At 35.4% G+C, this 14,441-nt stretch overlaps 1 protein-coding gene across 9 annotated transcripts in view; it reads left to right on the forward strand.

Annotated features, from left to right (window-relative positions):
- The window catches only part of DMD (dystrophin), a 2,532,480-nt gene that overhangs the window by 1,147,328 nt on the left and 1,370,711 nt on the right, over window positions 1–14,441 (forward strand). For all 9 annotated transcript variants that reach the window (XM_043457704.1, XM_043457699.1, XM_043457698.1 and 6 more), the window contains 2 exons: window positions 9,492–9,637; window positions 12,938–13,150. In XM_043457704.1, the coding sequence (XP_043313639.1) occupies window positions 9,492–9,637; window positions 12,938–13,150 (359 nt within the window). The remainder of the gene's footprint in view (window positions 1–9,491; window positions 9,638–12,937; window positions 13,151–14,441) is intronic.

Genomic DNA, 14,441 nt, shown 5'->3' on the forward strand with positions numbered 1-14,441 from the left:
TCCACACAGGCTCTTTTTTTTTTTTTTTTTAGTTAATAATGAAATAATCTTGCCTTGTCTGGGCTCTCATTTGCTCACCTCTCCTTTCTATTCTCTGAAGTCCCTCACCCTTTTAAGTCAATTGGACAAAGCAGAGGAATTTTTAAAGAAAAAATACAAAAGACATTTTTAGATGTCAATTTGGTCGTACTTGGTCATCACTATCCTTCACATGACTATACTGATGGACTGGGGATCAATGGGACTTTTTTTAACCTTTCAGGATAGTAGGGTATACAACATGGTATCCCTTAATGTTTACTTTCCAATAATCCACAACACATGCTTCCAAAACTACCATCACTTGGATTAACTTTAATTTTGTAGGATATATTTCCTTAGTCATAAAACATTAAGAAGGTCATAAAAACATCTGTATTTTTAAATGGCACTTTAGCAATTAGAATTGTGGAAACTGTCATAAGAATCTTTAAGATGCATGATTTATAAGCAATATATGGCTAAATGTTAAGTACCCAGTCAGTTTTTCATGGGCCTGGGCTGGACCAAATGATGCCAATAGAACTTTTATGAATTTTTAGGATGGTTGGTTATTAAATTGGATATGTTTATTGTCTTATTGCTTTCAGTAAAGAGCAAGAAGTATCAGTTAAGTTTTAAGCTCTATTTCTATCCATAAAAGAAAGATTGGGATTTCTCTAGATGGTGTAGGGCTAGTTCTGCTTCTGTGTTGGAATCACAAGGGCAGCATCCACACACATCTCATTGACTGGTAGGTAGAGCAGCTCATACTAAGTTTGCCCTCAGGTGCAACTAGCTTCTGCACAAGACTGTTTTCTTTCGCTTTAATCTGAAACAGAATTAGTAATCCTTCACTAGTATTCTCCATTATGTCTAGTTTAAATGAGATCAACTATGTTTTTTATAATCACTGTTAAAATAAACCTTGTGGTTTATAATCACTGTTCAACTACTACGAGGTGAATCACATTGGCTGATTAATTCATTTTTACATCTAGAAGGCAAACATGAATAAAATATATGTGTTTCATTTTATCTTATAAATTAAGAGTCATCCATTACATCTGCAGACCTAGCCTCTAAGTCCTAGATTCATATGTCCCACTACTTCCTTAACCTTTTTTTATCTAGACATCCCAGTAAGTTCTAGAAAGATAAGCTCTTGGTGGGCAGCTATGCAATCAACAACCACTTCCTTCTTGGTCCCTCTCACATCACAGAAAAGAACCAGTACTTATGCAGTTGCACAATCAGGAGACTCAGAATCATCTTTGATATTCCCTGTTCTCCACCCACTCCCTCTCCAATTTCCATGTCTGTGCTTTTTATCTCCTAAATAGCTCTCACATCCAAACTTCATATTTATTATCATCACATAACTCCAAACTACTATGGTTTTTTGCCTAGACCACTAAATTATCTCCCCTATGTTCATTCTTGATACTGAGAAACCTGTATTCTACATTTCAACCAGAATTATCTTTCTGAAGGAAAATGTAGCCATCTCATTTTGTGTGTGTAATATGTTCAATGAATTCCATTTGCTCTTACTTTAAAGGTGCCTCAATGGCCCTGCATAATATGGACATTGCCTGCCTCAAGTCACAGCCTCATTCATGCTTATATGCTTCTCAGTCCATATTGCTGTCTCATGTACTGAAGACAGCATAGGCTTTCCTACCTCAGATCATGTGTATATAATTCTCCCAGGAGCCCTAGCATAGCTAATTCTTATTCGTTCATATCTTTACTCAAAAGTTAATCCCTATAAGCTCTCAGTCTATATATGATGTTCCTCTTATTCACTGTTGTAATACTCTATATTTCTCCTTTCTAAAATTATTTACAATATGATCAAAACTATATTAGAATAGTATCTGGCTCCATGAGTGAAATATGAAGCTTCCGTGGTGGCTCAGATGGTAAAGAATTTGCCTGCAATGTGGGAGACCTGGGTTTGATCCCTGCATCAGGAAGATCCCCTGGAGAAGGGAATGGCTACCCACTCCAGTATTCTGGCCTGGAGAATTCCATGGATTGTATAGTCCATGGGGTTGCAAAGAGTTGGACATGACTGAGCGACTTTGACTTTCACATGTTAGGATAGTATCTGGGTCCATGAGTAAAATATGAAATTAATGAATTCAAGAACTCTCTTGTCCTCATTACTGCATCCCTAAAAGGTATCATAGAGGCCAAAAGATAATTGACAATCAATAAATACTTGAAATAATAAATTAATAAATAATATGTAATACAATAAATATTAAATATACACAGATATTTCTCATGTGTATGAGAGAGAGTTGTTGTTGTTGTTTAGTCTCTAAGTCATGTCTGACTTTGTGACCCCATGGACTATAGCCCGCCAGGTTCCTCTGTCCATGGGATTTCCCAGGCAGGAATACTGGAGTGGATTGCCATTTATTTCTCCCGGGAATCATCCCAACCCAGGGATTGAACCTGCATCTCCTGCATTGGCAGGTGGATTCTCTACCAGTGAGCCAGAAAGAGAGAGACTTTTTTTTTCATGCAGTGGTGCTCATATTTCCATAGAAATCTAACATTCCTGGTTAGACTGTGATAAAAATTGTCGCTTTATCCAATTTCAAAATGGTAGAATTTAGATCATGATATTTTCCCTTTTCAAAAGAATTCCAGGAGAAAACAAAAATACATGTGTGTGCATTTTCTCATCCTCTCTTTCTCTGTCTTTACAGTATGAGGTGCACTATATGTTTTCTTTGCTGTTTGTTCATTTTTAGCCAGACTAATAAATTTTAAATTTAGAAATGAATTATACCAGGAAAAAAAATCATTGGAATGAAAGAAAATCTACCTTAGTAATCTAGAAACCATTGCAGTGAGAAAGGATAAGAGAGAGAAATAAGAAAGTCCATTTGAGCTGTTCAGAATTTAGAAGGCTCCATAGGAATTAGAAAGACTTAATAGTCTGAATTCTCCAGGTAAATTCTTTCTTCTCATGTTCAAATTCTATGCTTCACCAAACACAGCTTTCCTTCTATGTTGCTGGCAAAGCTTTCTGTTTTTATGCTCAAGGCTATACTCTTTAACCTGCAGTCATTCATTCAACGAATACTGAGTCCTTGCATGGCAAGATACTGGTCACTGGGGATAGGTCACTAAACTAAAATTGTGTGTTCCTTGGTCTCATAACGCTTGTAATCTTGGGAAAGATGCACCCATTAATCACAAAATCAGATGGCTATTTTTATACATCTCACATGCGTGTTTGGATGGAAAAGTCTAAGGCCAGACCTCTGAAACTAAATAAAGAAGCCTTATCCAGGCTGGGAAGGTCTGAGAAGATTTCCTTGAGAATGACCTGGTGGACACAGAAGCTGAAAGATGAGAAGGAATTAGTGAGACTAAGGGTAGTAGGTGCTGGCTAGCTAAGAATGACAGAAGTCCTGTGTCCACGGAGCACAGAGAGGAGAGAGTTATGCAAAGTGAGCCTAGAGAGGTGAACAGTCTAGAAGGGCCTCTTAAGAGCCATGGTGAGGGTTCCAGACATTAACAGGAGAAAACTGAAACCATGCTGATGGATTTTATGCTGTGATGTAAAATCATACATCAGTTTTGCATTTTTAGCCACTGAGCAACGAAGATAGATTGAAAGAAAGCAAAAGTACACATGGAGAGACTAGGAAGGCTCTTTCCTTGTGTGGGTTTTTGCTTGAGCTAAATAAGTTACCTCTGAGATACTAACAAAGGCATTTGATCTTGCCTCGACTTGCCCTGCCTTCTCTCAGAAAAGAGTGGGAGTTTACTTTAGCTCCCAGCGGGAGGACTTGACGTCTTGCATCGGAATATTGATCAGAAGCAGTTGTACAGAAAAAGATCAACAGTTCAGAAACTGAAATATTTCCCTTCTCATTAAACTGAAAGATCAGAAGGAAGCGATAAAAGAGAAGATAAATTAGGGCCTCCCTTAGAAGTGAAGGGACTGAAAGGTGAGCTTGGAGCCCATTGGGTAACTAGTCCCACAGCTCTTCAGATGTAAGGATTTCCTGGTTGATGAACCCATACAGGGGTAGTGAGGTAGGCAGTTCAGAAACTATGGACTTGCTAGGTCTCCTTTCAGTTCTAGCTCTCCTCAAAGCATTGCATCTGTGAAACAGCCAGGGCGTTTTCTCAGGATGCAGATAGTGAGGAAAAGAAGTGTCCAAATATCCCCAATCAGAATACAGAATAAGATTTTCCATCCATGCAACATAGTATATAGAGCCCACATGCAATGATGATCTGGACTGAATATTTCATCAGGGTTTTGAAGAGAACCATTATTCAATTATTCATTGAATAATGCAAGATAATGCATGCTTTGTTGACATATTGTTTAAATTAACAGAAAGAAAAAATAGAAACACCAAGTTGTGGTTATTTCCTAACCTCTAGCTAGAATTCTGTTAGTTAATAGAAGAAAGATTGATCAAATGTATCATTTAGTAATTTAGAACGTTTCAGTGTTCATCTTCTTCTGGATTTGAGAGATTTTTTTGTGTGTGCTGCTCTGTGCTGAAAAATAATGGATTTTTTCACTTTATGGCACTTTGTCTATTTATCTATCTATTTATCAATCGATCGATCTCCTTTCCTCCCTCCTTTGATCTATTACATGTAGGTGGATGCTGACTGAGGTTTGGACAATCTGTAGTATTATAAAATTAGTAACCGTTTTTTCTTGTATTGTGCTATGCTACCTTATCACCTTGGTAATAAACTGACAAATCTGAAAATCTTTATTTCCTTATTTAATGTAAGTACAATTACACTTATAGTCTTTCCCCAGGATACTACTAATACCAAGGTTATCCTCAGTATAGTCTAAACACTTTTCCAAATACATAGTTACTATGCTGTGTAATATAGTAAAGTATGCCTCATATATATACTTTAAATGACCACTAAATATTAGTGAAGTCGCTCAGTTGTGTCTGACTCTTTGCAACCCCATGGACTGTAACCTACCAGGCTTTTCCATCCATGGGATTTTAGTATTATCCAGTACTAAAACAATGCTATTTAAATAAACCTAAACAAAACAATTAGATCTTTTTTGTTATCATTTCCCTTACTCTTTATCTATTATGATTTGATTTTTCATCTGATCATAACTCTCTTTGCAGGATCAAGTGGGAAAAAACTTTCAAATTCACTGTGTGTGTGTGTGTGTGTTAGAATATTCATATGCTTGCATAGTATGTGTTCATGTGTGGGCATTTTGTCTGTGTTTGTAAATTATTTTATTTTTTTATTTTTTCCATTTATTTTTATTAGTTGGAGGCTAATTACTTTACAATATTGTAGTGGTTTTTGCCATACATTGACATGAATCAGCCATGGATTTACATGTGTTCCCCATCCCGATCCCCCCTCCCACCTCCCTCTCTACCCGATCCTTCTGGGTTTTCCCAGTGCACCAGGGCCGAGCACTTGTCTCATGCATCCAACCTGGGCTGGTGATCTGTTAAATTATTTTAGAGCAATATCTTTGGTTTGGCTATGTATCTGGTTCTCTCAAATATAAAATTAGTTCAGAGGAAACTAGTCCTACCCATAAATGAAAGAACATGAGTGTCTCTATTCAGTATTATTAACATAGATGAAACTTTGTGTTAAACTCTTACAGTTTTCTGCTTAGCCCTGAGTGTGTCCCTTTCACCTTCCTGTTATCTTGCATCTCCCTTCTAGCTACTAATAATAGCAAATATATTATGTACCCAGCAATGGATGCAGTAATAAGCAAATATAGAGACAAATCTAGAATAAAATGTGGCATCTTATTAAGGTCTACAGAGGCCTTCTGTGGTCATGGTTCCCAATGACTCCCCTGCCCTAATACCCCCCAGACTCTACCTTGCTCACTGTGTTCTTACTACATTTTCTGTTTCTCCCATTTTTGGGCTCGTAGACGTGTAATTGTGCTAAGTCACTTCAGTCATGTCCGACTCTTTGCGACTCTATGGATTGTAGCCCGCCAGGCTCCTCTGTCCATGGGATTCTCCAGGCAAGAATACTGGAGTGGTTTGCCATTTCCCCCTCCAGAGACTTGACATTACCTGGAAACCTTTCCTCTCTGTATTCATAAGACTCCCTCTTTCAGTGCTTTTAAATCTGTTGTCAAGTGATACTTCCAAGGAGAGGATTTTTTATTCACTATCTAGTCACTTCCCACTCCAGGGTTCTTGCCTGGAGAATCCCAGGGACAGGGGAGCCTGGTGGGCTGCCGTCTATGGGGTCGCACAGAGTCGGACACAACTGAAGTGACTTAGCAGCAGCAGCAGCAGTCACTTTCTATCCTTTTTAATTTTATTTTATATTTGTATTATATTCAAAGAGTTTCTGTAACATATAGGCTTTTTTCAAATAATGAAAACATAGAAATCTGCAGGGCATACTGAACTACTTAAGAAATGGAATATTGCTAAAAACCACTGATGTACTTGATTGCTCCTGTCAAATTCCTTTCCCTCCCTCCACGCCCACCCTCACCATCATCTTCAGGGAGATCTTTTGTCTGTCTGTCGTTCTCAGTGTCATTCCCTGTTCTTCCCATGAAAATTACACTTCCTAGGATTCTTCGTTTAAATTGGCTACCAGCTTGATTCAGTCAGTGGAAGACACTTGGAGGTTACTGAAGGTGAGAAGAGGAGAGAATCTATGATATTCTCTTCCCCTCTCATTGTTTCAGGGTGCATCTCCATCACTGAGAATGAATCCTCCATTTCTAGCCACTTCTGGAAACAGTATACCTCAGGGACTCTGCATCCCCAAAGAGAAATCCCCTGTGAATTCAGCTCCTGCTGGGTGGTTCCAATTATTGGTTTCTTGTGACCTAGTCTCTCACCTCCTCCCTTTGTCTCTCTGACCGTGAAGATGATAGGGGCTTCCATTGCTAATCTGTTGATTACCCTCCAACCCTTGTGTAAATCCTCATTTACCCCAAGATTTTCATATCTAATTCTCTATCTTAAATTCCTTTTTATTGCATTTTCCAGGAGGGTCTTCCCCACTTATTTCTACTAATTTCCCCATTTATTTCTATTAGTCATTACCGTCTCTTGATTTGTTTGTTAATTTCCTGACTCACCAATTAGATTTTGAGCATCATGAAAGCCAAGACTTTGCTTTTAAATTTTTTACTTTTTGCTTCCCTGGTGATCAGAGCACTGAATAAATATTGGCTGAATGAAGGCATAATAAATGACTTCCATTAATTCTCCCCAGAGTATCTCCATCCCTGTTTTTATAAATGAGGTCTAAGATGCTCCAATGTTAAGTAATTTGCCAAAGCTAGTGAATGGAGAACCAATGCCAAGTCATAGGCTTACTGAACTGCGGAATCAGACTTGCTACTTGTCATGCTACACAGCCTGTTTCTGTACAAACAAAATGGAAAAGCAGTTCTGTTTGATGTTCATAAAAGAACCTGTTGATCTTTTTCAAATAAAAGTAATCCTAATATCTTCATCAATACTTTATATACTTATCTTTCTCTCCTGACATATATTAATCATCTTGATAAAATGGAACTGATGCATATCACCTGTGGCACGCTTCTAATAAATGTTTCTCAATTACTGCCCCAAGGGAAAGTAGCACTGTTAGATTCAACATACCTCCTCCGTGTCTCTACCCATAGACCCATCTCCTGCTAACTCTTTGCTTCATCATAACTAAGTACTCCTTTACTTCAGTACTATTCCTGAGAGTCATCTTTGTTTTTATAAATAATTACCTAGCATTCAAATGTATCTCGTCAGTAGAGACAGAAACACATTATTTGTATGAAAGAAAGCAGGGAGGTCTAAAGTATCACAGAGACCTTTTGACATCCTTCCATATGAAATCAAAAGTGCTCAGATTGACAAAGGCCTCTAAAAATAAATCTGGGCATGAACTGACAAATAGATATAAGTCCCTTGAGTACAATTCTCAGTATCCCTTTCTAACACACTTTCTAAAAATGTAGTTTCCATTTGAAAACCCCACTGATTAGCATGCAAAATACTTTCCTACGTTCTTTTCCTTTAGTTTAGAAGGAATTGGTATATAGAAATGAAATCCATATGCTATGTTAAATATAATATGGTTTAAATAATGCCATTTGCTCTAGTCATTTGAGATAGTATTTTGCACTGTGGCTTTATCTATTTAGGAAAATTCTCAGCCATTATCTCTTCAAATATGGCTCCTGTACCACATCTCTCTCTGTGATTCTGGGATACATTTATGTTCATTTTGCTGTTTCTTTCTATGTCTTTTGTTCTCTCATCTTTATTTTCTGTTCTTTTGTCCCTCCATGCTTCATTCCATATATATATACATATATATATGTATATATAATTTATTTATGTCCTATCTTCAGATTTACTAATTCTCTGTTTAGCTTTGTCTAATCTGCTTTGAAATCCATCCACTGTTTTGTTACTTTTCACTTATTGCATGTTTAGTATAATTTCTTTTTTATCCTCCTTAAACCACTTAAAATCATTTTTATCATTTCCAGTTTTCTAACAAAATTCTCCACCTTGAACATGGTCAGTATAGCTACTAGTCACATAATCTGTATGGTGTGTGTATAAAATAGAAAATAATATATAGTAATAAATAGTATATATAAACATATATGCATTTTAGATTTTAAGCATATATAATGATATACAATGCACACATTGTACTTTCCCATATATACTTTTATTCCTTTATTTTATGTATAATTGGAATGAATGTATGTGTGTATACATATATATACACATGTTAGAGAAAATGCATTGTTTGTTGGTGGGTTTGACTTCGAAATTAAAGAATCTTGGCTGAAAATCCTGGCTATGACACTTACTAGATGTTTGTGAGCAAATCAGTTGGCCTTCTTTTATAACCTTGGTTTCCTCAAATGTAAATGGACTAAAAATGCATGTCTCAGAGGTTTATTGTAAGAATTAAGAATCATAATATGTGTGATCATTATTAAGGTTTCTGACACACACTGAGCACACAAAAATTGTTTCTTTAGTAAGATAAGATATGAAATGATATAATTTAAAATATCACCTGCTGTTGATATTGGTACTATTTTCCCCCAAGGCAAATAATACAGAAGGAGGGTAGACTTCAAAGTCAAATATACATGAACTCTACTTGGATTATCTGTGTCACCTTGGGCAAATTACTCAGCCTCTCTGTTGCTCCATTTTTGGACAAGTTACTCTGTTGTTCCATTTCCTCACCTTAAAAAGCATTAATTTAACCATGCAGATCTTATAAGATTAAATGCCATATATGCATAGTTTCTGTCATAATCATATTCTACTCTGCATTTTCAGATTTTCACATTTTGTTAACATTTGTAATTAGTATGATTGAGTTTTCTGGCAATGTAGAAAGACAAATGACAACATTTTAAATGGTTAAATGTTTCTCTGTGTTTTTCCCTTTCAATAAAGTTTTGGACACTTTACCCACCGTGCGGTATCAGGAGACCATGAGTACCATCCTCACGTGGATCCAACAGTCAGAAACCAAACTCTCTACACCTCAGGTTACTGTCACGGAATATGAGATCATGGAGCAGAGACTTGAGGAGTTACAGGTCTGTGACTTTTTAAAAATCTTGATACATCTCTCAAGTCTTGCTCATCTACCAAGCAGTCACATTGTTATAACCTTAATACAATACTAGAATTAAAATAATTGTGGCAAGTATGACAGTTGGCCAGCTGAAAAAATGAAGGCTGTAAAAGCATAATATTTAATGTATTTGTGCCTCTCTCCTTAAGATAAAGATTCCGTCTTTGGAGACAATGATATGATGTACTCATGAAATATATTCTTTCTTGCTCAGTGTGTATTTTCAGAAACACAGATTTTGATTATTATAAAAGCTCTGGTATTATTTCCTCCCCTTTGCTTGCTGATTTATAGCCCATATTTCCAACCAGCAAGTGGTAAAATTAATGTAGTTTTAAAATTAGTTTTAATTTAAACTCATTTGATGTAATATTGTAATTAGTTTTTGGAGTTCTATTAACTGTATTTTAACAGTTTTATATTAGGAAATAAAATGCTAATATTGGAAATGAAAGATGTAATTCGTATGCAATTTGAGGATGCCTTCCTACTAATTCTGAAAAACCTGTGGTGTATATCTAATCACATTTTATTTTGTAAGGCATTGAAACACATTTGTGTATTATATTTTAAGAGCTGAGATAATATGTCCACGTTTTCTGAATTAAGAAAACAAGTTAAAACTTTAACTTTGTTGTATCAGGAGTTCTGTTTTGGGAATTGAATATTATTTACTAAAAAAAAATTTAATTTTAGAAGTATTTCTTCAAAGAAATCTTTAAACATTTCCCAGTATACGTCATCCTAATTAAACTATTTCCTCTACTATAATACAAAACAAACTATAACTGTTTAATCATTTTTCCTTTTTGTGTTGTTATTTGCAACACCTGGAATAATTTTAAAATTTACTTTGAGAGTTATGTGACTTAATAGAACTATAAATGTAAAAAAACATAGCAGTACACAGGTATAGCAATTGGGGAGTGGGTTAAGTATATAAGAAACGGTACACAGATAAATGGAAGAGTATATTTCCATTCATAAAGCAGTGATGAAGGGAAAATTATTTATAACTATTATTGGGAAAATAAGTTATTAACTTACTGAAAACAATGAAGTCAGAACCTTGTGTCAAATGTTACACCAAAATAAACTACTACGTAGATTAAAAATTCAAAACCACTTTAACAGGCATAAATTTTGTAGAAAATTTTAATAAAACTCTACAAATATATAATGGGGAAGCACAAAAATCAGTGGAAGCGATCACAACATTGTAAAAGTACCAGAGCCAATCTTAAAGAAAAACAAAAGAAGGAAAACATCTGTCTGAATAAGTCATTAATGAGGTAGTCACCGAAAAAAGAAATAATGACTATTATTCCTATGAAAAGTTGTAACTCAAATTGAAAAGGATGTACAAATTTACAAAATGGGATATCATTTTTACATATGAAATTGCAAAAATAAATTAATACATAAATGAATACAAGAAAACAGAGTCAGATATAGCAAATATACCAATGGTTGCCAGAGGAGAGAGGGACAAAATGGGGGTAAGGAATTAAGAGGTACACACTATCATGTGTAAAATAAGATACAAGGATATCTTGGGCAGCACAGGGAATAGAGCCTGTATTCTATAACTTTAAATGAAGTATCATCTACTAACATGAGTTAATGTTTTGAACACCTGAAACTAGTAGTTTAAATCAACTATAATTAAAAAAAAATTTGTAAGGAAGTTGAACAAATTGGCAAAATGAGATACTATCTTTTACATACTAAGTTGGAAGAACAAAAAGAAATAAGAAAGAAAACCGAAAGCTATAGTAAGTGTAGGGGCTTCCCAGGTGGCACTAGTGGTAAAAAATCCACCTGCCAATGCAGAAGACATAAGAGATGTGGGTTCGATCCCTGGGTTGGGAAGATCCCCTGGAGGAAGGTATGTCAACCCACTTCAGTATTCTTGCCCGGAGAATCCCATGGACAGAGGAGCCTGGCGGGCTATAGTTCCTGGGGTCACAAAGAGTCAGACATGAATGAAGTGATTTAGCACATAGTAAGTGCAGTTGTGGCAGCAATGAACTACATTCTCACTTACTGATGGGAATGTCAATTGAATGAAAATTTTGCCAAGGAAAATTTTCCAGATCTAAATACATAGAGATATAGATAAATAGATCATAAACATAATTTAAGAGAGTGGAAAGGTTAAAATTAATTTATACAAGTAATAATGAAAAATGGTTAAAAGAACTACAGAAGCAATTAAAGTCTGTGTTTTTGAAAATTACTTAATGACATGGGAAAAGGCTCACAATAAATTGCTTAGCTCAAAATGTATGTGCATACTATGTATTGTGTAAATAATCAAGGGTAACAGTTTAATAAATAAAATAAAAATAAATTTAAAATAACTTACATATCACAGAATAAACATTATGCAACCATAAGATTATGTGTTTTACATAATTATGTGTATGTGAGTATAACATATGATCAGATATTCAGTAAAAAAAAACCTGGAAATTTATCTAAAAACAGTTGTATGTAATGGGTATTTTTGCCCATTTTAAAATCTTAAACCTTTATTTGTTTATAACCAGAAAGTAACATTTAAATAAATACTGAATACAGCAATCCTGAACGTATGCATCCTATTATAAGGGGTGGAATAGATTATACAGTACAAATGTGAAATGAAGTTTGTAAATTCTCCCCAAAATGATCTGAAAATTTCACTGTGATACTACAAAACAGAACAATGCCTTTTGAAGAATAAGAAACTTCCATTAACTGGCATGAGTAAACTATCTATATGATTTAACTTATTCAGAGTTGTGCTATCACATATATCAATCTTATTTAGTGATATTTTTATCTATGAAGATGAGAAATTATCTTGCTAAAGGCTTATAGTTAAGTTTACTTATAATTAAGTTAAACTCCATTAATTGAATCATAAATACAGTTATTGATATACAAATAAAATGTAATAAAATTAGATGAGCTAAAGCTCTTTGTTTCAATAAGATACAGTTTTGTATATATTCCACTTTGTTGATAAGAATAGGCATAAATTTTTAAATACAATATTACTAAATAATCTGTAAATTACTCTTATGATTGAAAATAGATTTTAAGTTGCTAGTTATTTCACATCCGATGTTACATCATTTATTATTTTAAATGTTTGAGCCACATAGCTTTCATTTTAAGTACACTTGATTTATCTGAAACTCATCAATGAAATTGAACAATTAAACTCATTAATATTCATCAGTTAGTATAAAGGCACTTTCTTTTTAATTTTGAGGCTTTACAAAGTTCTCTGCAAGAGCACCAAAATGGCCTAAACTATCTCAGCACTACTGTGAAAGAGATGTCAAGGAAAGCACCCTCTCATATAAGCCAGAGATATCAGTCGGAATTTGAAGACATTGAGGGTCGATGGAAAAAACTCTCTGCCCAGCTGGTTGAACGTTGCCAAAAGCTAGAGGAGCAAATGGCCAAACTCCGAAAACTTCAGGTAATTCAAGATTTTACTTTTTATATTGATTTTTATTTGTTTCTCTCCTAATGATGAGTTATATAATTAAAAGACATAGTCCCTTAAAGTCAGTGATAAGGCCAAAAGATACAAATTTGTCTCGAAGGACAGTAGTTTGCCTATTGATTTTAAGAAAGCATTAAGAGTTCTGTTTCTTTGATTTTCTTTAGAATTAGCTTTATTCCCACCAATAACAATGGGAATTAAAAAACTTTTCAGCTCAATAATTTTCAAAACCCATCTTCTTTTTAGTCTTGTTATCCTCTAAATAATTATTTAGCTTATGAATAAGGCTTCCCTGGTGTCTCAAAGCCTGGAGAAGGAAACAGCAACCCACTCTGGTATTCTTGCCTAGAAAATCCCATGGATGATGCAGGAGACTGCTTGCAGTGCAGGAAAATTTTTTTTCCTGAAAAATGGCTGCATTGTTATTTTGGTTGTAAAATATATATACATATATGTATATATATATACACACATACACATAGATACACATATATACACACAGGCTAACTTACATATGTCGGCTTTAATTGTGACACATTATCTAGAGCTGGGTGACTTCCTTGTTGGCTCAGTGGTAAAGAATTTGCCGAGTGGATATGTGTGTGTGTGTGTGTATTTGTTATTGTTGTTCAGTTGTGTCCAACTGTTTGCGACCCCATGGACTGCAGCACGCCAGGCTTCCCTGTGCTTCACTGTCTCCCAGAGGTTGCTCAAATTCATGTCCACTGAGTCAGTGATGCCATCCAATCATCTCGTTCTCTGTTGTCCCCTTCTCCTCCCGCCCTCAATCTTTCCCAGTATCAGGGTCTTTTGCAGTGAGTCAGTTCTTCGTATCAGGTGGCCTAAGTATTGGAGCTTCAGTTTCAGCATCAGTGTTTCCAATGAGTATTCAGGACTGATTTCCTTTAGGATGGACTGATTGGATCTCCTTGCAGTCCGAGGGACTCTCAAGAGTTCTCCAACACCACAGTTCAAAAGCAGCAATTTTTTGATGCTCAGCCTTCTTTATGGTCCAACTCTCACACCCACACATGACTACTGGAAAAACCATAGCTTTGACTAGATGGATCTTTGTGGGCAAAGTAATGTCTCTGCTTTTTAATACACTGTCTAGTTTTCTCATAACTTTCCTTCCAAGGGCTAAGCATCTTGTAATTTCATGGCTGCATTCACCATCTGCAGTGATTTTGGAGCCCAAGAAAATAAAGTCTGTCACTGTTTCCATTGTTTCCCCATTTATTGCCATGAAATGATGGGACCGGAT

The sequence above is a fragment of the Cervus canadensis genome, chromosome X (assembly GCF_019320065.1).
Source record: "Cervus canadensis isolate Bull #8, Minnesota chromosome X, ASM1932006v1, whole genome shotgun sequence".
Lineage (NCBI taxonomy): Eukaryota > Metazoa > Chordata > Mammalia > Artiodactyla > Cervidae > Cervus > Cervus canadensis.